We start from the raw sequence: 24,877 nt of genomic DNA, 5'->3' as shown, positions 1-24,877 counted from the left end.
TTCAGGTTTCCCTAAATATAGATCCCCTACCAGGGGATCTGTGGCGAGGGAAGGGCAAGGGTCACCGGAGAAGGTCGGGGACATTGGTTGGGGGTAGGGCAGGAGCAGCCTTATAACCCAGCCCGGGTGTGGCCTGACTCACTCGCTGCTGACCAGGCTCTGCCCGCTCCTTCGGCCTCCTCCTCGCAGGTGGGCACCAGCAGGACGGAGCGGGGGTGGGGCTGGGCTGGAGGCGTCGGGATTAAGAGGGTTAAGAGGGAAGACCTGGCGGGTAGGATGGGGAGGCTAGAAGAATATCTGGGAGGCTGACAGCTGGGGGACGGATTTTATTTTGGAGAAGAAAGCCAGTGCCAGGGAGAAGTTTCGCAGGGACTCTGGCCCCGCATCCCCAGACTTGCTTGGGCAGAGCGGTAGCCGGCGGGTTTCCACTGGGTCTGGCTTTCGGGGGTCGGCCCGGGCGGCGGGCGCGTACGCCCTCCCGGTCCCGGAAGCCAGACCCGCCGGAATGGGGCGCAGATGCGGCGGAGGCACTCTCCCCGCGGAACACCCGGAACCGCTGCCGCCTCGCCTCCGCCCCTTGCCAGCCCCCGCCGTCTCCTCGCGCTCCCAGTGCGTGCCCTCGCCGCCCTCTCTTCCGCCGGGGCTCGCAGTCGCCTGACCTCTGGATTCGGTTACAACGCGACGCACGCTGCCTCAGCGCAGCCGGAAGCTGGGGCTGCCGCGGGCCGCTGGACTGGGCCCGCGGCGGGGGAAGCTGAGCCTCAGTCTTCTCGGGCTCTGCCACCCGCTTTTCCCCGACCTGACCCCACCCCATCCCCATCTCTGCCGGTGCCCCAAATCGGCTGAGTAACAGCGCCCCAAAGCACGCAAAGCAGGGGGGGTGGGGGAGGAGAAGCGAGAGGGAGGGGAAGGCCCCCGCGACCCGCGGGATGTGGCCCGAGTCACGTCCGAGGGGGACGGGGTGGGGGAAGGGATCGTGTTCTCGCCGCACGGTCCTCGCCCAAGCGCCGCCTCCGGGCTTCGCCTTTCGGGGGGCGGACTCTCGCCTGCAATTGGACGCCGGGGCGCTTCCGGCCCCCGGCAAAGGGAAAAACCCCTCGGAGGGTGGAGCGGTGCCTTTATAAGGCGCGGCACCGCCTCCTGCCTGCCCGCCCCCGCGCGCCCCCCTCGGGAGCTGAGTAGGCTGCGTTCCCCTTGGAACGCGCCGCAGAACCAGAGTCCCGGTGACGACTGCCGCGTTCGCTCCCTCAGTCCACTCGTCAGCCCGCGGCCCTCCACCGCTGCACCCTGCCAATCCGCCCCTCTCCTGTGCCAGGTGAGCGCCCCTCGCCACGTGCGAAGATCAGGGAGAGGGTCGTGGAGAAGGATCCGAGGTGTAGTGGCGGGTCGGGCGTCCGCGCGGAGCCCCCCACCCGGGCCCAGCATCTCCCTTCCTCCACCGCCACCCACACCTGTGCTCGTAGCCCAGACTCCCCAACTCTTCCAGCTTGAGCTCCCGCGGTTTGCTGCGCAGTCCAAGGGCCGCTCCGCGCTGAGTCACAGCAGGGAGGAAGGAAGCAGGGCGAGATGAAGTGCCATTTCCCCCTCCCCTTTTCTTGTTAGGACTCTTGGTGCAAGTATTACGGCCCCTTTGCCTCTGCAGGGATCCTAGGATGCCGCAAGGGGTGGGGGCCAGCTCATACACTGCCTCAGGGTTCCCGAAAGCGGGTGGTTGGCCCTGTCCTGGGAGACGGGTGCCCCCGCCGAGGAGGAGAAACCCCTCGGCAGCTTCTGATGCCCCATGAACACTTTCCCTATTTTTCCTTATCGGGTGACCTTGATTCTGAGCCTGGAACAGCTGCAGCCGCAGAGCAGACATGAGCATTTTTCAGGGGAAGGAGTGGGCGCTTGCCTCTCCTCCACGTTCTCTCACCCTGTATGAGCAGTGAGAACGACAGACCTCACCCCTTTTCTCCACCTCGGGCTAGGCTTCCTCTGCGGCCCTTTTCTGGGCTTCTGATGACCCTCCTGCCTTCTTCCTAACATCCTTTTTCTAACAACCTCCCCCCACCGTGGGGGGAGAAGCCTGACCTTGGGGTGTCCTTGAGGCCATGGAGCCTGAGCCAGCCCTGGGATCTCGAGTGGACTGCAAGGAACACTCCTGTAACAGTCAGAAGATCTGGGTTCTACTCTCAGATTTGGCTCTAGGGTTGCTGTGTGGCTTGAAACACAGACCTTTTCCCTTCTCTGGCTCCTTTCAGATGAGGAGGTCGGGCCTTCTGCCTTCTGCACAACCTCTAATTCTAAAATACTCTGGTTCGGTTTTGCTTCCAGGCAAGGTGACCCCATGGCAGAGCGCAAGCCAGGAGGGTCCGGCTTCCATGTGACTTGCCTGTCCATGGCTCTGGCCTATTCCCTTTACCCCAGATGCCAGTATACAGCCCCACCCTCAGCTGGGCAACACCCAGCAACAAACACAGTTAGGAAAGGTACAGGAGGCAGGCCTAGTATAGGGAAGTCGGGTGTAGGGGAGAGCTGGGGACAGGAAGTGTCCCAAGACCTGCCAGTTGTGGGGCAGGGGAGGTAGGGAACCTTTGCCCTGACCTCCAGGCAAGGGGCCTTGCTTGTTGGGAGACCCTGCTAACTAGCCCTCCCTGGTCTGTCTCTTGCCAAGGAACTGACAGGCACCATGCCCCACCAACACCCAGCACTGACCCCGGAGCAGAAGAAGGAGCTCTCTGACATCGCTCACCGGATCGTGGCTCCGGGCAAGGGCATCCTGGCTGCAGATGAGTCCACCGGTGCGGGCAGGACACAGTGGGAGGAGGGCCCCAGGTTGGGGGTGATAGGCTGATCCCCTTATTCCCATGTGATGCTTCCCTACAGGGAGCATTGCCAAGCGACTGCAGTCCATTGGCACTGAGAACACCGAGGAGAACCGGCGCTTCTACCGCCAACTGCTGCTGACTGCCGACGACCGCGTGAATCCCTGCATTGGGGGCGTCATCCTCTTTCATGAGACGCTCTACCAGAAGACAGATGATGGGCGTCCCTTCCCGCAAGTTATCAAAGCCAAGGGCGGTGTTGTGGGCATCAAGGTGAGGGGGCTAGACCTCAGGGTGTGAGATGTAAGGTGGATCTGGGGGAAAGAAATCCAGAGTAGCAGGCTGGGGGATGAACTTCGGGTCGGGAGCCTGGAGACTTGGGTGGAGTCTGCCCCAGATCACCTCCAAATCGTGTGTAAAAAAGCTAGAAACATATGGGACCTGCTTGGCATTTTTAATCCTTGCAATTGTGAGAGGCAGGTGTTACGCTTATTATACAATTGAAAAACCAGATGCTCAAGGCCATGAAGTGTTTTGCTCATAGGGTTAGTAAGTGGTAGGAGCCCAGGCTCTCTGTGTGTGTCCTGCTCTATAGGATCAGATAACATGACTACGTGAATCATTTGCAAAACAGGAAAGATACTTGAGAGATGAAGTAAAGCCGGGACAGGGCGGGGCTACAGAGGAGAAAATGGCACTAGAGATCACTTCCCTGTCCTGTGTTGTTGCCCCACTCCAACAGGTAGACAAGGGTGTAGTACCCCTGGCAGGAACAAACGGCGAGACAACCACCCAAGGTGAGAACCGTTTAGCTCCCGGCCCTACCGACCAGCCCACCCAGCTCGGTACCCCTCTGGGTGCCCAGGGTGTGTGGGAGCCACGTGCCCCCTCCTCTGCCATGCTTTGATTCCTCCGTCCCCTCTACAGGGCTGGATGGGCTGTCGGAGCGCTGTGCCCAGTACAAGAAGGATGGAGCTGACTTTGCCAAGTGGCGCTGTGTGCTGAAGATAGGGGAACACACCCCCTCCACCCTCGCCATCATGGAAAACGCCAACGTCCTGGCCCGTTATGCCAGCATCTGCCAGCAGGTGGGCCTGTAGGTCCCCAAGAGGCCACTTCCCACCTCTTTCCATTCCAGCGTGTCAGCTAGCCTGCCACCCATCTGCCAGGCTACCTACCTTCCCCAAGGCAACTGCTCTGGATCCTCACCAAGCACCAGGCTTGGGCCCGTGGAGGGCTCTGCAAGCAGAAGAGCAGAATAGGGGTTGTGCAGGTGGATCTGGGGAGATGGCTGATCTGCAATCTGCCAAGGGCTGTGAAGCCAGGGGGCTCTGTTGTCATGGAGATAAGATCTTGGTCAGTGGCTGTGAAGAGCCGTAGGTGGGGCTCTGGGTTAGGAGGCCTCACGGCTGCCCTGTCCCTCACCCCACAGAATGGCATTGTGCCCATCGTGGAGCCTGAGATCCTCCCTGATGGGGACCATGACTTGAAACGCTGTCAGTATGTAACCGAGAAGGTAGGTTGCCTGCCTGGGCAGTGAGGTGGGCTAGAGAGCTGGGCTGGGGGCCCTGGGGCTGACCCCCGTCCCCCTCCCTGCTCCACCCTACCCCACTTTGGTCCCGCCCTGCTGTAGGTGCTGGCTGCTGTCTACAAGGCTCTGAGTGCCCACCACGTCTACCTGGAAGGCACCTTGCTGAAGCCCAATATGGTAACCCCAGGCCACGCCTGCACCCATAAATATTCTCACGAGGAGATTGCCATGGCAACTGTCACAGCGCTGCGTCGCACAGTGCCCCCCGCTGTCCCTGGTGAGACCCACACCCTCATCTTGACCTCTGGGAGGTAGACAAACTGTACCCATAAACCTTGTGCCCATGTGCTCTGATTTCCAGGTCAGCTTCTAGGGCCTCCTACCAGTCCCCCGTGTCTCTGACTACAACCCCTCCCCCCATTTCACCCCCTTGTTCTACAGGGATCACCTTCCTATCTGGAGGCCAGAGTGAGGAGGAGGCATCCATCAACCTCAGCGCCATCAACAAGTGCCACCTGCTGAAGCCGTGGGCCCTGACCTTCTCTTATGGCCGAGCCCTGCAGGCCTCTGCCCTGAAGGCCTGGGGTGGAAAGAAGGAGAACCTGAAGGCTGCCCAGGAAGAATACATCAAGCGAGCCCTGGTAAGGATGGGGCAGGAGGTGGGCAGGGTGCTGGGGTGGATGGGATCTGAGAAGGAACCTTCTCACTCTGGCTTCTCTCCCCTTTTAGGCCAACAGCCTTGCCTGCCAAGGAAAGTACACCCCAAGTGGTAAGGCAGGGGCTGCAGCCAGTGAGTCCCTCTTCATCTCTAACCATGCCTACTAAGCGGAGGTGTTCTAAGGCTGCCCCCTCAACACTCCAGGCCCTGCCCCCTCCCACACTCACTCTTGAAGAGAGGGGGCCTCAACCGGGGCTCCAGGCTGCTCTTTCCCGTCACTCTTGCCTCCCTCGTGACATTGATGCCTGGTGTTGTCTGTGTACGCTAACTCCACCATTTCCAGCCTACTGCCAATAAACAACTATTTAAGGGGGAGTCTGTTGTCCACGTCTGTGGTGTCTAGGGCAGGGGGGTGCTGGGGGAGGGGGCAGAGCCCGGAGAAGAAAGCGCCCTTGCATTATGTTCTTCCTTCTTGAGCAGAAAAATAGGTGAAGGAGATGAATTGGTTTAATACTTTGTTTAATACTTGCCCAGGGCTTCAAGAGAAGAGCTTGTGAATTTTCTTCCAACCACCCAGTGTTCTCTTCCTTCTACCAGCAGCATCTGATAAGGCTTACAGTGGGGGAGTGCATGTGTAACTGCTGGTCTTAGGAGGCTGCAGCCTCAGCCTCAGTTTTAGGCCCAGAACTCATAGGTGTAGAAGGCCCCTGTCACAAAAAAACAGCCACTGACAGAAACTAAGATTTCCTGAATCTATAAGCCATACAACATGATAAGTATTCTACAGGAGTAGGTACTGTTATTCCCAATTTGTCCTTAAGGCGATCTTGCCTCACTGTTTCTTGGTTGAAACAAGATCATTAATGCATGTCTTCTTAATCTGCACTGTTGAGCTTGTTTGTTTTCCCATCTTAAAAGGAGATGGGATTAGAACTGACTTCTTAGACTCTGGGCTGTGGAACCCCTTGAAGAACCTGGAATCCTCTCTGACATCCACTTCAACAACACACACACACACACACACACACGCAGAACTGTGGAGCTCAGGTTCCGGGTTAAGAACTGAAGCTCTGTGGCTTCTGCATTCCATGAAGCCAGAATGAGGGCCCTGCACTTCCCCTATACCGTGCTTTGAACCCTTCTCCGTTCACCCAGGCTGGGGTGTAATAGTAACTATATCAGATCTTTTTGGGTATTAAAGATCTTGGTCATAACCAACAACATAGTCCTGCCACTTCCCAAATTTCATGATGTGGACCATTTCCTGTCTGAGCTCTCCTCTAGAGGGGAAAAAAAAAAATCTTCACCTTTCTGATCTCTGGACCTACTGAATCCCTATAGTCATCTGCATAGAAACTTAGTACCTTCTAGGAATTTAAGAACTTAGTCCTTTACCTTTCTCTGCACATTTGCATCTGTTGCCTACATCCAAAACAGAACTGGTGTCTAGTGCACCTTCAAACTGTGGCCTCACTTCTGTGCCTAGCCTCACTCAGCTCTCTGTGAAACAAAGTCTGAAGTAAAGCAACTAGAAATTGAGGGTCCATAGAAGATAGCAAAAAGGACATTCCAAAAGGGCTCTGACACCAAGAAGTTTGTTTAAAGACCAATCACTTCCTCTGCGTGCAGCAAGAGACTAGGGAAGCAGAGGACTTCAAAGGTCAGTTTGGGATGTTTTATAAAGTTTCTAACGACAAAGCGCCAGAAAGAGTAAGTGACAGAAGAAGAAACTAGAACTGAGGACACAGCTTTCCTGGGTTCAGATTTCAACTTTGGGGACTTCCCTGGTGGTGCAGTGGTTAAGAATCCGCCTGCCAGTGCAGGGGACACGGGTTCGAGCCCTGGTCCGGGAAGATCCCACATGCCACGGAGCAACTAAGCCCGTGCGCCACAACTGCTGAGCCTGCGTGCGCCCTAGAGCCCATGAGCCACAACTACTGAGCCCACGCGCCACAACTACTGAAGCCTGCGTGCTGTGCTCCACAAGAGAAGCCAGCGCAATGAGAAGCCCGCGCACTGCAATGAAGAGTAGCCCCTGCTCGCCACAACTAGAGAAAGCCTGCCGGCAGCAACGAAGACCCAACGCAGTCAAACAAACAAAAACTTCAACTTCGATTCAAACCCAAAGTTCTTAGCTATGCAACCATGAACAAGTTACTTAACCTTTTTTAGCCAGCTTCCTCCTCTAAAAAAAAAGTAAAACTGCAGACAATAAGCAGCTGAGGGGTGTCAAAGGGACCGTTCTGGAATCAGGGAGGTCATGCTAGCTGAGGTATAGACTTGGTGTGGGGAAGGTGGACTCTTTTCCACTTCTAATTTCGGAGGTCCTCCACAGCAGAGATTTCTTTGGGGCCCTGGAAAGAGATCCGGACTGGAATTCCTTCACCATTGAACGAATACTTCTGTATGCCAACTGTTCCAGGCCTTGTTCAAAGTTAAGCACTGGGGCTGCAAGTGTAAACAGGGCAAAGTTCCATCCCTCAGGGATTGTAATGGGGGAGGTCTGCTAAAACAGGTAAACAAAAACGTGTAACTTAAAGTTACAGGTCGGAGCCCCGGCTCAGCTCCAGTTTCCCTCACTGAGATGAGGAGACTGGACTGAAGTCCCTAACATCCCTCGCAGCGCCAATCGGCTTAGCCCACAATCACTTCCGTCCGCTTGTTGCCGACATCCGGTTCCTTGGGCTCATTTCCACTCTCAGGCTTGAGGGGGTGGGGTAAGGGCGCGGCGTGGGAGGGGGAGTGTGTGTATGACGCCACGTCCGGCGCGCGGCGGAACTGCTCTTTCTCTGCTTCCGCGGCGGGGCCGGAAGTAGAAGCGGTGGTGGCGGCGGCCCAAAGCGGAGGGAAGGAGGAAGACAGGGACCCCGGGAGCCGGAGCCGGAGTCGCAGCGGCGGTAATAGTCTGAGACCCCTCTAGGCCGCCGTCCCCAGCGCGGGCCCGCGGGGCTCGACGGGAGTTAGCGGGGGTGCGGCCCGGCCTGTGGGACGCTGGGGGTCCGGGGGCCGATGTGAGGGGAGGCGGGAGTGGGGAGGCCGGGCCAGCTCCAGAATCGAGTTGCCCCCGACCCCGACCCGGCGCCCCCTAGGGACACTCTGATCCGCGGGCTTGTCTTCGCCTTTCCCAGGAGACCCCTGTGCGGTGCGGAGGGGGCGGCGGCCCCGGCTCTGACCCGCGCCGGGGGGTGGGCCATGGCGGAGATCAGCGACCTGGACCGGCAGATCGAGCAGCTGCGGCGCTGCGAGCTCATCAAAGAGAGCGAGGTCAAGGCCCTGTGTGCTAAGGCTAGGTGAGCCCTGTGGCTCCGGGGAAGAGAGGCTTGGGGTTCCGGCCCGGGGCAAACCCAGCTGAGAACTTTGGGCCTGGCTCATCCTGGAAGCTTTCCCGGAGAGGAGCGGAATAGGGCCTCTTCCCTCGAGGAGCAGCCAGCCTGTTGGGGGAAGACAGACCTGGATGAAGACACTTGAAGTGTTAGATGATGTGTTTTCAGTGGAGTTAGTTACAGAAAGGACTTAGGAAGCTCAGGGAAACAACCCTATCTGTCTGGGGGGAACAGAGAACGTTTCTTGGCGGAACTTTGGGATAGACCTCGAAGAATAAGATGATAAAAGGGAGTGTCAGCAAGAACAGGAGTTCAAGGCAGAAACGCTAAAGACTCTGGTTTACAGTGTTCTTTTAATTCCAATAACAACCCTAAAAGGTGGACGGAATTGATCCCATCTTACAGGTGAGGACTCTCATATTCAACAATTAAGTGATGGATCGTGAAGCCAGTTCTCCATGTCCTGTCCCTTTTCGGGCCATAATGCAAGAAAGTGGAGTTGGATCACCCTCATATTCATTGTGGGAGCCTAGGAAATAGTAGCCAATAAGCCAGAGTAGAATTAAGCAAGGTGTGGAGGGAGGCCCAACTCAGTTCTGTGGGAAGTAGGGTGATGTAGTGATTAAGAACCAGGTTTTGGAATATGATGGCACTAGGTTGGAATCAGCTCTGCCAGCTTCCTCGCTGTGTTGGTGATGTTGAGGTCTCTGAGACTCCGTTTCTTCATGTGGGGATAATAGTACTTAATAAGATGGTTGGTGCTTGGGATGTGCTTAGCATAGGCTTTGGTAAAATGTAACTGCCGGACAAACGTTGGGTGTTACTGAAATTGTTTTGTAGGAAGAGGGCAATGCTGATATGGACAGCAGTTATTAGAGAAAGATTATAAGAGAAGGTGGCCTTGAAAGATGAAAATAATTTGGATAGCTGATGGGGGCAGGCCCAGTAAGGAAGGGCATTCCTAGCAGGATGAGAATAGGAGTGGAGCCCTGAGATGTGTGGGCAGCGGTGAGGAGACCAGTTACCTGCCTCCTGAGGAACTTTCCATGGCTTCCACCATGCTGGAGAATTGTGGGGAAAGTGCCAGCAGAATTACCCCACATTGATGGAACAACAGGCCCACTGTTAGCCTGGCCTTGTACTGGCAAAGAACTTATATCCATTTCCTTCCCACAGCCATCCTGTGAGGTTGGAATTATTAGCCCCATTTTACAGAACAGGAAGCTGTGACTCCTTGAAGCCTAGTGATTTGACCAAGGCCATCCAGAGAGAAAGTGGCCGTCGGGCTCTTTGCTTGGCTTTGCCCCACACAAACCTGTAACAGCCAGACAGGGCCTGCATGGATTTGGTGAACAGGCAGGGCCTGCTTTTAAATGCTCGTCTGTGGCTCTTCATGTGTTCAGTCTTCATTGCTCTTTGCAGCGCTGTGGAATAGGCAGGGCATGGGGTGAGTATTTCACAAAGAGGACACTGAGCCTCAGAGAAGATAATGTCTTACCCCTCGTCTCACAGCTGATCAGAGGGGAGCCTGGTTTTGGATCCAGGTCTTTGACCATACTCCACGCTCACTGACAGCCAGGCAGACAGACATTTAGACTCTGTGAGAGGCAGCAGGGGGCTACTGAGGAGTGGAAGGGTCCTGCCCAGCTCCTACGATGGAGCTTGGAGGTACTAGGCTCAGGCCTGAGGTGGCCATTGTTATCCCAGGCCCAATCTGGAGGAGGACCAACTCTAGCACCTGGCCGTGGCCTCCTGAGGACCCACCAGGGGCCCAGGCTGAGGCTGGTCGTGTCAAGAGCTTTTGCTTGCTCAGAGGGTACGGAGGCTCAAAACCTTGGAACTACAGAGGCCTGGGAGCTGAATTTGCTCTTGTGAAAAACATCAGCACATTAGAACGGCTGAGGGTTTTGAATCGGGTGGTCTTCAGTATGAAGTATAGCCTTGTCACCTATAAACAGTGTGACCCTGGTCAAGTCACTCTACATCTCCAAGTCTTTGAAATCCTTATGGAGCCTGCATGAGATTCTTCATATCCAGGGACAGGGTCTGGTGCTTTGGTCGGCATTGTTCGTTGTGGAAGTGAAGGTGAGCAGGTGTGAGCCCTGAGAGGGCTGGTGATGTGCTGCAGGTGACAGAGCTGGGGCCTGGTTCCCATGCTGTGCTGAGGCCTTGCTGGCACTGAGGTAGGTTGCGACCCAGAGTCTGTGGAAGGGGCTGGTATAAAATCTCAGGAAATTGGACCCCCGAGGTTCCAATTCAGCCACTCTCCAGCTTTGTGACCTTGATTCTGCCCCTTTTTTCTCTAAAGCCTCAGTTTCTTTGTCAGATGAGGATGGAAAGCACCTCCCAAGTCAGTTGGAAAGGTCATTATAAGCAGTCATGTGGCGGATGTTTGGCACAAGATGCAGTACAGGTGGGAGAGCCTAGCTGCTGTCTGGCCCCTTGGACCACCGCCAGCGCCTCCTGCCGTTCCTGGAAACCGAGGCACACCTCCCTGGAGCCACCTTAGTCGTACAGAGCGCCCTAAGCCCAAGGAACTCCTGGTCTTGTGGGAGGGGACTGGCAGAGAGAGGGCTGAGCAAGTGCCTCCCACGTCAGACTAGCTTGGTAAGGGCCACACTCTGGAGCAGGCTGCCTTGGTTCAGTTTCTGCCTGTGTGACTGGCCGCTTTCTTCATCTGAGCCATAGGAATCATCACAGTGCCTGCCTTCGAGGGTAGTGGTTTGATTGCCTGCGTCATCCATGCAGAGCTCTTACTACCGTCCTGGCACGTGGTGTGAACTGAAGTGTTCACGGCTGCCGTGATCATCAAGGACAAAATCTAGAAACACGGCATTACTTACGAGTAGGTGTCTGTAACGGACAAAGCAATTTCATGTCAAGCTCACTCAGGTAGAAGTAGACTGCACTGCAAGGAGAAAGGGAGGACCAGGTCCTCACTTCCTCTAAATAAATAATAGAAAAGCGTCAACAGCGTATCACTTTGAAGGTGCCTCCGATGGCCAGCCTGCCCAGGGCACCATCCCCATGACTTGGGACAGTCCAGGAGGAGGCCGCTGTGGTGGGGAGAGAGGGGCTGTAAGAGCTCGGCCGAGGGCACGGTCTCTGAGCAGAGGGCTCCGTGGAGAGGAGGAGGAGGACATCTGTTTTCTGGGAGTAAGTGCTGGCTGTGTGAAAGGGAGCAGCGTGGAGGGTCAAGGCCAGGAAAGTCCCAGACTCCTTGCAAAGGCTGAACAAGAGCTTGGGCTTTGGCCTGTTGGCAGCAGGGAGCCACGCACAGAAGGGTCTCGAGCAGTGGGGCTGTGGTCAGGCTATCCTGGGGAAATTGCACACCTCTGACCTGCCCCCTAGAGGTTCAAGGACAGCCTCAAATCCTCCCCTCCCCCGCAGAAAAGGTCAGGAATAGGGTTGGGCTGGCTCGGCTTTGGTGACCCTGGTCTTCTCCTGTCTCCAGAGAGATCTTGGTGGAGGAGAGCAACGTGCAGAGGGTGGACTCGCCAGTCACAGTGAGTACCCGCCATCCCTCCACAGCCTGGCTTGGTCTTTTAGGCACGTGGTCATTCCCCTTAATCTTGTGGGCTCCGAGGTCTACCCCTCATCCCTGAGAGCCCCATCTTCAAGGGAGCTTTGCTAGAAGAATTGGCTGTTATGGGCAGGGTCTTTGGAGTCATTGGAGGGATGCTCTTGACCAGGGCAGAAGAACTCAGTTCGGTGAGTGATGACTCCACGTGTTCCTGTGTGTTACTAGTGACTTTATTCTGGGTGCCTGGTGGGGAGTAGGGAGAGGAGGGGGCCAGGTCCTCTGGGAGCTGCAGGTCTAGCTGGAAAGAATTGGCTCTAGCTCTTGCCCCCAGAATAGTTGGCACTCAGTGTGGGATGGGGGGATTGGGGTGGGAGAGTAGATTTTTGGCCCTGAGAAGCAGAGGCTTAGCCGAGAGTGATAAGGATCTTCTCAAGCAGTGGGTGTTTTGAAGGACAGCCCCTGGTAGCAGAGGCTTTCGGACTGTTGAGTTCCGATCTGCTTTCTCACTTCCAGGTATGCGGTGACATCCATGGACAATTCTATGACCTCAAGGAGCTGTTCAGAGTGAGTGTGGGGAAACAATGGGAAAGGTGACCTGGGGGATGACTGGAAGACCCCTTTAACTGAGAGTGGAAACTTTTGAGTTTGGCGAGTGGAGTGGAGGCCAGAGGCCCCTAGTCAGGTGGGCCCATTGTGAAAGAAGGGCCTCAACTTGACTGGAAATGGGCCACCACAGTGGGTCGGGGACAGTTTAGGACCAAGCGGAACCTTCTTCCTCCCTCCTCAGGTGGGAGGCGACGTCCCTGAGACTAACTACCTCTTCATGGGGGACTTTGTGGATCGTGGTTTCTACAGCGTCGAAACGTTCCTCCTGCTGCTGGCACTTAAGGTGGGACCCCCTGACTTCTGGACCCCAGACCTGGGCCACCTCAGGCCTGACCTGTCTGCATCCTTTCGGCCCTCATCTCCTGCTCCATCCACCCCCAACTCTTGAGCTGTGCTGCTGGTGACGGACAGATTCTGCTTGGGTGGTCAGAGAAGCTTTCCTTGACTTGGGGACATCTGATGGGGCCCCTGGAGGATGAGGTCAGAGGGACGGCATTGTAGGGGAGGAAATAGAGGCTCATCCAGTTCAGAAAGTGGCAAAGAGTTGAGTTCAGCTGGGTACATTATCCACTGGGGGGAGAGAGGCTGTAAGGGACCAGATGACAAAATGCTCTAAGTGTCTTGCTAAGGGCTTGGTCTGTACCTGGTGGATGAAGGAGGGGCCGTTAGGTTTGTAGTTGTGAGGTGGGCAGGAGGTGGGAGAGGATTCAGCTTTGCCTCCTCTGGAGGAGGGACTGGGAGCGTGTGAGGTGGATGGAACACCGTTCAGGCAGAGGTGACATGAATCTGGGCCACGGCAGTAGTGATGAGGATGCAGCGGGGCTGGCAGATGTGAGGACATCTAGGAGCACGAGACAGAGCCTCGACCCCAGGCCTGGCGTGGTGCCTACCTCCAGGTTCGCTATCCTGACCGCATCACCCTGATCCGGGGCAACCACGAAAGCCGTCAGATCACCCAGGTCTACGGCTTCTATGACGAGTGTCTGCGCAAGTACGGCTCAGTGACCGTGTGGCGCTACTGCACTGAGATCTTTGACTACCTCAGCCTGTCGGCCATCATCGATGGCAAGGTAGGCCCGCCACACAGCTCCCGGGGATGGGAGAGATGGAAGAGGCGCTGGGCCTCAGCCTCCCTTCCCGCCTGTCTCACTCTCCCCTGTAGATCTTCTGTGTGCACGGGGGCCTTTCCCCCTCCATCCAGACACTGGACCAGATCCGGACAATTGACCGAAAGCAAGAGGTGCCTCATGACGGGCCCATGTGTGACCTGCTCTGGTCCGACCCTGAAGGTGAGGGCAGGAGCTCTACTCATAGTTTGGTGAGTGACTGAGGGGGTCCTGTGGTTAAAGCAGGTGCCTTGAAGGGAAAGCCCGAGCTGGTGAGTTTGGGACACAGCAGAGCGGGGCCGGTCCTCACTGGCGTCCGTGCTTGACTGCCAACTGGCTGGCACCCTTGATGAGGAGGAGAACATGGGGAGCTGGGTGCTTTGAGCTGGGGGATTGGGGGGATGTATGTCATTGCTCAGGGGCTTGTTGAGGACAAAATCATCAGCTCCCTGAATGTGAAGGGGCTTCTGCAGAGTTCAGACTCCCAGAATGGTGGCCCCCTGAGGACCCCTCATTTTGTGGGCCTCCTCAGCTAGATGGAGCAGAGCCGAGATGAAAGCCAAGCCTCCTGATCCCTGTCTAGGGCTCTTGTGCTGTAACAGCAGCCTCCACTCCCTCGCTGCCCTGTTACTACCTCCCCGCCGGCTGGGCAGCCCGGGGTCACAGGTGCTGTCCTGGCCTGGTTACTGTCAGCACCTCCTTTCGCTCTTGTGTGTACCTGTTTGGACAGTAAATTACATGGTCACCCTGATGGTGAGGTGGCTCAACTATCAGGAAATTCTTTCTTCTTTGGAGCTTATCTGCTTCAGCATTTGCTGTCCTGCCCCCAGGCTCCCTCAGAACGCATTCGGGCCCTGTGCTCCTGCTGCACAGGCCTAACTGGGGGAGGGGCAGGGTACTCTCCTGCAAAGGGCCACGGATAACCACTGATGCCCTGAAGACACCCTCTCGGCATCCCTACCCTCATCTGCCTCAGACACAACAGGCTGGGGCGTGAGCCCCCGTGGGGCTGGCTACCTATTTGGCAGTGACGTGGTGGCCCAGTTCAATGCAGCCAACGACATTGACATGATCTGCCGTGCCCACCAACTGGTGATGGAAGGTTATAAGTGGCACTTCAACGAGACTGTACTCACTGTGTGGTCGGCACCCAACTACTGCTACCGGTGAGCTGCCTGGGCCGGGAGGTCGAGGTGGGGATCTAGGCTGACCCGCTTCTTTAACCCTGCTGCCCTCCGACTTCCAGCTGTGGGAATGTGGCAGCCATCTTGGAGCTGGACGAGCATCTCCAGAAAGATTTCATCATCTTTGAGGCCGCTCCCCAAGAGACACGGGGCATCCCCTCCAAAAAGCCCGTGGCTGACTACTTCCTGTGACCCCTTTGGCCCCTGCCTCCTCCAGCCCCTCTGGCCCCTGGACCACTGTGACTCTGCCCTCTTCAGACGAAGGCTGGGGGGCTGTCCCCGGCTATGCTGTCCCCCCAAAAGAGGGCACTTTGTGGGTGAGGACTTTTCTGGAGAGGCTTGGAGCCTTGGCTCCATGCTCCTCCTCCCCCGTCTCCCCACTTGAACCGTGAAGTTTCCAATAATTTTGTTTTTCTTTTTTTTCCTTTTTTTTTTTTTGTTTGTTTGTTTTTAGATAAAAATTTTGAGAAGAAAAAAAAAAAAGAAAAAAAATCTAATAAAAGAAGAAAAATGGTCTTTGGGTTTGTGTCAGAATTGATTGGGGATGAGCAGTGGTGCCAGCGCAGCCTGGTAGATGTCAGGACATTGACTGCCCTGGAACCCCAGTCCTGCCAGCAAGGTGCGGCTCAGGCCAGTCAACTTGCCCAGAGCCTCCTGGTCCCCATCCAGTGACAGTGACCGCTCCTGAGGGCTAGGTAGAGGGGCGGGTTCTCAGGCAGCCCTATTTAATTCTCAGAACATTGAGTGTCAAGACACTGATTCCCCCATTTTTCTGAAGAGGAAACAGGCCCAGAGTGTTGATTTACACGCACAAGGTCAAGCAGCTGGAAATGACAAGTCTAGATTGGGGCCTGGGGTCTCCTCACAGAACCTGTGCTCACACAGCCCCACTCGGGGCCGAACACCATTAGCCCAATGTTTCCAGAACACTGATGATGTCTGTCTTCCGAGTTTTATTAACAAAAAATACTCTCGTCCTGAGAAGAGACTGGCGTGGCTTGCACTGGGGCGACGGGGTAGAACTTGCCGGTCCCAAGGGTGAGGCTGGGAGGTGGGAGTGCTGGTCCCAGGTCCCATTTGGCCAGGCAGAGCCTCCCTCCATTCACACTGAGGTGAGAGCCGGGAAGGGGAAGCTGGCCCCAGCTGGACTCCCAGCGGCTTAGCCAGAGCTTTGAAGCCAGAGGGGGGTGGGAGTGAAATCAAAGTGTGAAGTGGGGTGGGGGAGGCCCGAGGCAGCCATTTGGTGTGGGGGATGGGGCCAGTGGAAGTGAGGGGGCAACAGGCCTGGGGGAGGGGAACTGGAGGTTTGTGATGGAAGACGAGGAGGGAGGCAGAGGGGCTTTAGCAAAGGCTCAGTACATTGGTTTGGAGCCCACATCCAGGTAAGCCCCAGGCCCAGGGTAGGGCAGAGGGAAGGGGCCCCCTTGGAGGAAGTGCGAGGCAAAGGACGCTGAGGGTGCCGCTGCTGGGTATCCTGAGCCTGCTGGCCCGGGCTGCAGCTCCAGGAAGGCGGCTGAGTAGGGGGCTGGGCGCCCAGAGTCTGGAGCCTCGGGGAAGCTGGGGTTCCTGAAGTGCAGAGAGGCATCAGAACAGGGGAGAGGGATCCCCAGCCTGGAACAGCCCAGCCCTGTGCACTTGTCCCACTCACCTGGTTGGAAGGTGACCAGGGGCCCCATGGAAAGCTGCAGGGTGCAGAAGGTAGGCCTCAGCACTGGAGCCACCACAGGGAGGAGCTGGGGCTGGGGCAGCTTCCCCGGGCGCTGGGGCCTGCTCTGGATCTGACTCACGAACGTCCCCACCCAGTGTGGAATCACAGGGACCACCTGGTGCATCTGGGGAGACAGAAGGGACAGTGTGGGCTAAGGAGGATCAGCATCTCAGGCCTGGCCCCATCACCACTGGGACTACACTCACCTCCACTCCCGTAGGTCGCTGTGGCTACTGGCTCTGGGCCCCGCAGTTTCCTCTTCACACGGGCGTCTCGCTCCCTGGGGAACAGTGATGATGATGATGATGATGATGATGATGATGATGATGATGATGATGATGATGATGATGATGATGATGATAATGGTGATGGTGATGATGGTAATAAGAGCACTTACCAGGTGCCAGGCATTTCACCCAGGGACCCTATCAGGTAGGTGCCATTATTATACCCATTTTACAGAAGAAGAAATGGAAGGCCAGAGAATTAAATGACTAGGAAATAGCAGAGCTGGGATTTATTCCCCACTTAAAACTTTCTAATGGTTTCCTATTGCATTTAGAATCCATGGAAACTCCTTCCCAAGCAACAAGGCCAGGGCATGGTCTGATCCCAGCTCATGCCACCTTGTTCACTCTGCCCATCTCCACTAGCTGCCTTTCAGCCACACTCTGGAATCCCCCGTCTGTCCCCTCTTCACCTGCTTTACTCCTCCTTCTTGTCTCAGTTCAAGCATAACTTCCTCAAAGGAGGCCTCCTGACTTCCCACAGCACCACACGCCCTCCCTGATAACCTTTGTCGAGTGATACTGTTACATTTGTTAGGGTGATCCTTGAATTAATATCTATCTCTTCTGCCTGACTCTAAGTGTCTTGAGGGCAAGGGCCAGCTCTGAAGGGTTTAGTTAGAAGCCAGTGTCCTAACGAAACCTTTACAGCCCACCATAACCTGGCTACCCATCACCTCTCTCACTCCACACCCGCCATACCGCAGGCATGCTCCCACCTCAGGGCCCTGGCATGTTCCCAGATATCCACCTGGCTCCCTCCCATACTTCCTCCAAGTCTTTTCTCAAATGTCCTCTTAGTGAGGCATTTCCAGGCCTCTTATCTAATAAATACCTCTCTCCAGTCCTTCTGATCTTCCTTGCTTGCTTTCTTTTCTCTTTAGAACTTATCCCTAACATGTTACATAATATTTATTTCTCTTGTCTACTTGTCTACTCCGCCCACTAGAGTATCATCAGTTCCATGAGGGCAGGGGCTTTGGTTTGTTCACTGTTGCATCCTCACTGCCTAGAACTGTGCCTGGCACATAAGCTGGTGCTAAATAAGTATTTGTCAAATCAGTGAGTGAATACATGTTTTTACTTACATTGTGTTCCTGGCATCCAGCACAGTGCCTGGCACACAGTGGACGATTAATAAACATTTGATGAATGAATGAGTGAATGAATGAATGATGCCCACCTCTTACAGTTTCTGCCATTCTCCCGGAAGCCCTTGGCAAAGGGGTTGGCTGCAATCTTCAGTTGTGTGATCTGGGGGTGCACATCCAGAGTCAAAACTCCCACAGCCTGGGCAGGGCACGCCACCCCCTCAAGCAGGGTCACTCACCCGTGGGTTCTGGTAGGCTGTCACGGAGATGAACATGGTCTCGGGGAAGCGGAAGGAGGCAACGCCCCCCCAGTGTTGGCTGCAAAGCTGGGCGGCCCGCACCAGGTGTATGCGGGGCTGATACTTATGCATGGAGTGCAAGATCAGCTGGGAGGGAAGAAACAGGAATGACCCCCTACCCTGGTCCCACCCCCAACCCTTATCCGGGGGGTCCCAGCCTGGGCCTCACGTGGCCATGGGGGTCCAGTGTGCTGTTGGTGAGCTTGACACGATGGAAAGACACAGGCTGCCGCATCCAGTGGGCACCGGTGGCAGGGGAGTCAGGATGAATGTAAACGCGGTCAGGCAGGCGGGGCTCTGCCTTGCCGCTGGGCTCCCAGCGCCGGCCCTGCCAGCGGTAGCGAGCCCCATCCACCGGCACCACATCCAGAAGAAACAGGTAGCGGGCCTCGGGGTCCAGGCCAGTGACTGATACTCGGCAAGCAGGGAACATGCGCCTGGACAGGGGAAGGGAGGGGAGAGGCCTGGAGCTACCCAGTGGCCCGGGGTGGGCACAGCACCCGCAAGGGGGCATAGCCACTGGCTCACGCAGTTGTCACATAAAATCGAGGGATGTGGAATCAGAACTCAGAGGGCAGGATCTTAGAGCTATAAGCTTGTCTCATCCCATTTTACAGATGAGAAACAGGACCGACGGGTCAGGTGATCTGACCAGAGTCACACAGCAGGTTAGGAGCAGAGTCTGGACTCCTGACCCCTGGCCCCTCAAACTCCATTTGCGGAAGCAGGAGTGACACACTTTCCTTCTGGAAATCTTGCCAGGAGCCTTCTGCTCCCCACCCTCGTCTCCTCGCTTGATCTCCAGCACCAGAATCTACAGCTGCTGGACAAACGTGCTTCAGAGAAAATAAAAAGGGGACTCACCGCGCTAGTGCCTGAGCTCCTGGCCTAGATAAAGACTGCACACTGACCATATCCCTGCCTCCAAGGTGACCCCTGATCCTGGCCAGACTTCCCTGATGCTGGTCAGTGGCTGGCCCATGACCCCAGTCATAGGCTGAATGCTGACTCTACGCACAGACTGACCCCTGATCTAGGCCACGTACTAACTTATAACCCAGCCCGACTTTCTGCCCCGGGCCCAGACTGACCTAGGACCCTTGCCATAGGTCAGTCCCTAAACCAGCCACAGACTCCACAGACTGACCCTTGACACTTGCCACAGAATGACCCCTGGTCCAGCCACAGAAGAATCCCTGACCCAGGCCACAGTCACGCTCTGAACTCAGGCAGAGCTCTAGCCTCCCTAGGAATCCCCACACCTAGCCCCATCACCGGGGACTCTGCCTTTCCCAAGAGACCCCCACCAGGAACACACTGGGTCTTCGGACCCTGGCCCAGCCCCCTCACCTCCCAGCTTTGGTGATGATCATCTCTGTTCCCACGGAGTTGAACTCTTTCCACAACTCCCGGTTCTCCAGGCTCAGGCTGACTCCAGGGAGTGGATGAAGGCCCTCTGGGGCTGGAGGGGGCGGCTCAGTGCCCAGGGTTGGGGGCAACGGGGGTAGAGGTGGAGGAGCGGCCAGAGTTCGGGGAGCAGCCTCAATCCCGGAGAGGAAGCAATCCAGTTTGGGAGTGTCCAGATCTGGAGATGGGAGGAGAATGAGGAGCCAGCCGAGGGCCACAGCCTCCACCCCAATTCCTACACAGAAGCTGCCCCCACTGCTCACCGGGGTAGCGGTAGCCCTCTGCCAGGGCAGGCGGGAAGCTGGAATCTGCTCCGGGCTGGGGAGGCCCTAGGCGGTAGCCGGTCCCCAGGGAGGGGTACAACTCTCGTGGATGGTACATGGAGTAGTCCTGTCTGGCCTCAGGTCACGCTGCCTAGAGTGCCCCAGTGCTGAGAGATGCCCCCTTTATAGCTCACAGCTCAGCCCCTTCCAGACCCAGGATCACAGCCCCTCCCCTCTTTGGGGCCCTGGAGTTAGGCTGGGGTGGAGACCCCTGGGGCCTGGAAGGGGTCCGAGAGGGGGCCGGCTACCTGGGTACCCTCCCTCCTCCCCTCCCCCCCAGGCTTCATTAGCCCCGACCCCCTGCCCCCTCATTACATAATTAACTCCTCGGCCTGATTGATCCCCGGGGCTCGACAGGGACGCAGTTTGGCGCTTCCGGCCAGCTGGTCCCCGTTCCCACGGGGGGAGCCCCGGCTAGGGATAAGCTACTGAGGGGCGGGGCCTGGACCCTGGGATGGAGCCTGGAGTCCTGGGGCAGACCTTGGCGCCCCAGACTTTTCTGGCAGGTGACCCCCGCCCCCTTCACTTGGAGGATGAGACTTGGAGGGACGAAGCATGACTGGAGGGAAGGAGCAGGGCTGGAGGGACGCGACCAGAGCTTATTGTTAATGCGGGGCACCGGGGACCTCGAGGAGTCCGCAGCTGAGGCCTGAACTCTGGAGTCCTTCCCGGTTCCCATTCTGAAAAACCTCCAGCCTCCGCCTAGTCTCAAAAGTTTGGAGACGCCGAGAGCTCGACGGTCTCTGACCGCTGACGCCCGGGTTTCCCAGAAGGTCCCGCGTTGGGGAACCCTCGGAACTACACTTCCCAGCAGGCCCAGGGCCGAGGTTTGGCGCGAAGGAGACAGGCAGGTGCCGCTGGGGCCGCTGGAAGTTGTAGTTGGGACGAGGGGGGCGGTGAAACCCGCGGCGCAGTTGCCTCTCAGGAGAGCTGCCCCTAGGCGGCGTCAAAACATTTAGGCTGAGGAGATGCAGATCAGCTGAGGTCAAGGCCTAGCGAGCTAGAGTGGGCGCGGGAATCTCCACCGGCAGTGAGATCCGCCTCCGGTGCTAGAGAAGGTAGCTGAGCTCCAGGAGCGAAGGCTCCCAGCTTTGACCGCCGTGCCTACCCCATGTCTCCGGGACTCAAAAGGGAACAGGTCTATAGAGGCAGGAATCTGCATGTGAGTCCCCCCCGCTTCCCGGATTCCACGTGAGCCTGGGGCTGTCTCCACTCCATTGTTTTATTATGTACAAACGCTACAGAACAAGGGGAGCAGACACGTGTGGGGTAAGAGGTGCCCGGTGGGAGGAGAATTTCACAGGGCAGATGGTGCACTGGGGCCAAGAGAGAAGCATACAGGACATATCTATAGGGCAGGCGGGGCAGGAAGGGGTTAAAAATGAGATCCAAGCCAGCCAGATCGCAGGGAGGTGCGGGGGTGTCGTCCACCTTGTCCACCTTCTGATCTCCCCCCAAGGTCACAGTGCATGCAATAAAATATATGTACAGGAGCTGGATCCTTCCTCTGCAGAGGCCCTGATGGTCCAGAGCTCCGTTCGGGTGAAGGGAAGCCAGTGGCGCCCCCTGGCGGCCAGGCCGGGCTGGAGCCACATGCGTCAGGAGCAGGGGTCAGTCCCAGCCATTGTCTTTGATCATGTGGTTGAGTTCAATGATGTACTTCCCCTCTTTGTACTTCTGGCTGCTCTCGAAGGCCTGTTCCTGAAAGGAGGGGAGAGGCTGTCATCCCTGGAGCTAGGGCCTTACCAAAAGGGATAGGGGCTGGGGAGTGGATATGATTGGCCTCATTTTACATATGAAGAAACTGTCAACCAGAGAAACCAAGCCACCTGCCCACAGACACAGAGCTGGTAAATGGCCAGGCCAGGTTTCTCACTAATAGGGGATAGAGAGAACTCTCTGAATCATAGGTACTTTTTAAGTACTAATGTTGGCTCCAACAGAGAGGATATGGAAGGTTCTAAAAGATCCAGGGATGGACTTCCCTGGTGGCACAGTGGTTAAGAATCCACCTGCCAATGCAGGGGACACGGGTTCGAGCCCTGGTCCGGGAAGATCCCACATGCCGCGGAGCAACTAAGCCCCTGTGCCACAACTACTGAGCCTGCGCTCTAGAGCCCGCGAGCCTAGAGCCCTTGCTCCGCGACAAGTGAAGCCACCGCAATGAGAAGCCCACGCACTGCAACAAAGAATAGACCCCCCTCGCCGCAACTAGAGAAAAGCCTGTGCGCAGCAACGAAGACCCAATGCAGCCAAAAAATAAATAAATTAATTAATCAATTAAAAAAATAATAATAAATAAAAAAATAAAAAGATCTAGGGATTACAAACTGGTAGCCTGAGGGCCAATTTTGGCCTACACATGTGTTTTGTTTGGCCAACAGAGAGTTTAATAAAAGTAACTTTCAAACAGTGAAATACGGGGCAGGCCATGCTCATTCCAGTTTGCCAGACTGACCCCCTCTCCAGATCTATGTTGCCCCTTTTGCAGCTCCACAGCATCTGCTTGGCCCTGCAAGCACTTGAGTTTTTGATCTCTGGATCAGGCTACTTCTTTATTTTACAGAGGTCCAGAGAGGCCAAACCACCTGTCCAGGGACACAAAGCAAATCTGTGGCAGGGCCAGGGGGGAACTCAGGTCAGGGTTCTGTCTCTGCCTGGGGCATCCACCTCACAGAGGCACCACAGCTCCAAGAGATGCCTGAGGATTCCTGTCACTTGCAGTTTCCCAAGAGCATCTTCTTTTGTTGCATCTAATCTGATCCCCGTAACAATTTTGGGTGCCAGGTGGAGGCTTTATCCTCCACTGCCAGATAAGGAAATGATGCTCAGGGTGGTGAAATCAGACCCTGAACAACAGCAGTGGCAATGAGGGCAGTGGAAAAGGAGGCTCATGGACCCAAGCTCCATGTTGCTGTGGGGTCTTGGGCAACTTCTCTGATCCTCTGAATGGCAACAGAAGCTGGGGGTCAAGGGTTTAGAGTTAAAAAAAAAAAAGACAAAACGAGGATTCTGGTCCCTATTCTGTTACTTACCAGCTGTGTGACCTTGGGGAAGTTACCTAACATCTCTGGGCCTTCCTTTCTTCTTCTGTAAAGTGGAGATAATAACAGACTACCTACAGGATTGCTGTAATGAGTGAATGAGATAAGATCTGCCAAGCACATAACAGTGCCTGGCAAATAAGCATTCAATAAATGGTAATTCTCATTATATATTCTCATCTCTAAAATGGGAATGTTCGTGCCTGTGAGGAGAAGGATGAGTTAAGAGAAAAATTCTAAAAGCCCTTGCAGGATGTGAGAGAACATGGTCAGGGGATGAAAAGACAGTTTGACTTGGGTGAACTGGGCCTATACACCCTGAAAGATTACCAGATGACTGCTCTGAGGAGGAGGTGATATGAGGTCAGGTCAAAGGCTAGCCTGGGGTCAGAGGTCACTGACTCACATATTTCCAGCCCAAAGTGGTCTTGCAGTTTTCGCAGTGGATGTCAGCAACAGCATGGAGGCCTGTCAGCAGCACCCGCTCCTCGGCTGGCCCGCAGCCCACGTTCACCCTGTGGGGACATGGGGGCAGTCCCAGGGAGGGTCCCCACCATCACAAAGCCCGCCTCTAGCTTGTATCCTACTGTGTCTGTCCTTAGCATCCAAAAGAAAAGCGATCAAAGCTTCCTGCCCAAACCAGGGGACTCTGAGAGTCTCAGTATGATGCCAGGGGTCACAAGTCACAACAGAGGTCAGGGAAAGAAAAGGGAGAATTGAATACTCACACAGAGTTGAAGAGGTAGGCAACGCCCCTGACTACCCTGGAAGGACTAAAGGGTGGGGAGGGAAAAAGGAGGGGATGTCAGGGCGGTTGGTGGGGGCTGCCAGGCAGCCCCTCTAGCCTCCCAGTCCAGCCCCAGCTGTGACCTGGTTACCTTGGAGATGAGGTCGTCGTGGTTGGCCAGGTGAGCACGGCAGTGGGCACAGCTATACCTCCGGTGACAATCATCCAAGTAGGCCTGAAACGTCTTGGGCTTTGAAATCCGCACCATGGCGGGGGCCGGGGGCAGTGGCCCCACGCGGGGAGCGGCCCACGGGGAGCAGAGGGAGCCCAGTGCCTGCAGCGGAGGGAGTGGGCTGTCAGGACCAGGGCCACACACATGCAGGCATGCCCTGGGCCGCGGGGACTCTGTCACACTTGGCTGCTGTCTCCTCTCCCCAGAGCCAGCAGCCTCTCCAGGGGCCAGAGCTATCTGAGTTTTGACTCACTGAGGAGTCCTCAAGTTGCATCAATGGGGAAACTGAGGCTAGGAGGAGCCCAAGATGAGTCACCCACCTGCTTTCAGCCTCACCCCCGCTGACCTGGCAACTGAAGCTGGAGGAAGGGGCTCTGGAGTGGATGAGCTGTCAGTTCTCCGTTTAGGGGGAACATGGAGGGGGTTAGGAATTGTATGGTCCTTAGGACCTCAGCTGAACTGCCGGAGGTGGGGACGACTTCACTTGAGGCACAGGGAGTTCACCTGGGGAGAGGATGCCTCACCCTCCTGGAGAAGGCAGGAGGCCTCAGTGAAGGTGGAGGATCACCTAGGAGGGGACGGGCTCTTACCTGGGGGCGCTGAGGCCTTGTCTATGCCGAGGGGATCTTACCTGCATCGCGGAGCCTTACCTGAGACCCTGGGGCTCACCTGGGGCGCGGGGACGAGGGGCGGGCGCCGGGGGGAAGGGGGCAGTGCTCGCCGCGGGGGCGCGGGGCGACGCGCAACCCTGACTTTGCGGGCCTCACCTCGCCTGGGCGCGCGGGGTTCCGGTCCGCCGGGGTGGCCTGGCCTGCGAGTGGGGGGCGCTCCTGGTGGGCGCCGTCCCCCCCACCCCGCGGCCCGGGTTCGCAGCCTCCGCGACTTGTTTACACCGAGACCAGCTGCTGCCGTCGCTGCGGCGGGAGGGGGAGGGGGACAGCCTCTGGTCCCGGCGGCCGCTGTGGCCAATCGGCGTGCAGTATGCAAATGAGGGGGCGCGTCACACAGCGGCCAGCGCAGGCCT

The 24,877-nt window shown here is 56.6% G+C and overlaps 4 protein-coding genes across 7 annotated transcripts; 2 read left to right on the top strand and 2 right to left on the bottom strand.

The window, feature by feature from the left end:
- The first annotated feature begins 37 nt into the window (after window positions 1-37).
- ALDOA (aldolase, fructose-bisphosphate A) lies at window positions 38-5,368 on the top strand. 2 transcript variants are annotated; one of them, XM_036825981.1, is made up of 9 exons: window positions 38-189; window positions 2,654-2,780; window positions 2,866-3,077; window positions 3,547-3,601; window positions 3,732-3,892; window positions 4,237-4,320; window positions 4,438-4,612; window positions 4,777-4,976; window positions 5,065-5,368. In XM_036825981.1, the coding sequence occupies exons 2-9, from the start codon at window positions 2,669-2,671 to the stop codon at window positions 5,158-5,160; spliced, it is 1,095 nt and encodes a 364-aa protein (XP_036681876.1). In that variant the 5' UTR covers window positions 38-189; window positions 2,654-2,668; the 3' UTR covers window positions 5,161-5,368. The 2 variants fall into 2 exon arrangements, with proteins under 2 accessions (XP_036681876.1, XP_036681877.1); XM_036825982.1 differs by lacking the exon at window positions 38-189 and adding an exon at window positions 1,049-1,315.
- Window positions 5,369-7,770: 2,402 nt separating this feature from the next.
- PPP4C (protein phosphatase 4 catalytic subunit) lies at window positions 7,771-15,218 on the top strand. 3 transcript variants are annotated; one of them, XM_036824436.1, is made up of 9 exons: window positions 7,771-7,890; window positions 8,122-8,283; window positions 11,771-11,822; window positions 12,353-12,403; window positions 12,627-12,728; window positions 13,342-13,515; window positions 13,608-13,734; window positions 14,528-14,717; window positions 14,798-15,218. In XM_036824436.1, the coding sequence occupies exons 2-9, from the start codon at window positions 8,186-8,188 to the stop codon at window positions 14,925-14,927; spliced, it is 924 nt and encodes a 307-aa protein (XP_036680331.1). In that variant the 5' UTR covers window positions 7,771-7,890; window positions 8,122-8,185; the 3' UTR covers window positions 14,928-15,218. The 3 variants fall into 3 exon arrangements, with proteins under 3 accessions (XP_036680331.1, XP_036680334.1, XP_036680333.1); XM_036824439.1 differs by lacking the exons at window positions 7,771-7,890; window positions 8,122-8,283 and adding an exon at window positions 8,702-8,721; XM_036824438.1 differs by lacking the exons at window positions 7,771-7,890; window positions 8,122-8,283; window positions 11,771-11,822 and adding an exon at window positions 11,839-12,027.
- Window positions 15,219-15,419: 201 nt separating this feature from the next.
- On the bottom strand, window positions 15,420-20,975 carry TBX6 (T-box transcription factor 6). The gene is made up of 8 exons (XM_036824426.1): window positions 19,791-20,975; window positions 19,471-19,705; window positions 18,290-18,557; window positions 18,061-18,207; window positions 17,914-17,984; window positions 16,650-16,723; window positions 16,384-16,567; window positions 15,420-16,301 (listed from the first exon to the last, which is right to left on the bottom strand). The coding sequence occupies exons 1-8, from the start codon at window positions 19,906-19,908 to the stop codon at window positions 16,088-16,090; spliced, it is 1,311 nt and encodes a 436-aa protein (XP_036680321.1). The 5' UTR covers window positions 19,909-20,975; the 3' UTR covers window positions 15,420-16,087.
- An 83-nt stretch (window positions 20,976-21,058) lies between these two features.
- On the bottom strand, window positions 21,059-24,014 carry YPEL3 (yippee like 3). Its single transcript, XM_036824440.1, is given in 6 exon segments — window positions 21,059-21,551; window positions 23,301-23,409; window positions 23,623-23,642; window positions 23,644-23,667; window positions 23,773-23,969; window positions 23,972-24,014. Coding segments are annotated over 6 exon segments (468 nt in total). The 5' UTR covers window positions 24,000-24,014; the 3' UTR covers window positions 21,059-21,461.
- Window positions 24,015-24,877: the final 863 nt, after the last annotated feature.

Source organism: Balaenoptera musculus, chromosome 15 (genome assembly GCF_009873245.2).
Source record: "Balaenoptera musculus isolate JJ_BM4_2016_0621 chromosome 15, mBalMus1.pri.v3, whole genome shotgun sequence".
Taxonomy (NCBI): Eukaryota; Metazoa; Chordata; class Mammalia; order Artiodactyla; family Balaenopteridae; genus Balaenoptera; species Balaenoptera musculus.
Note: the sequence above shows the minus strand (reverse complement) of the source record. Positions and strands in the feature narration are given on the sequence as shown.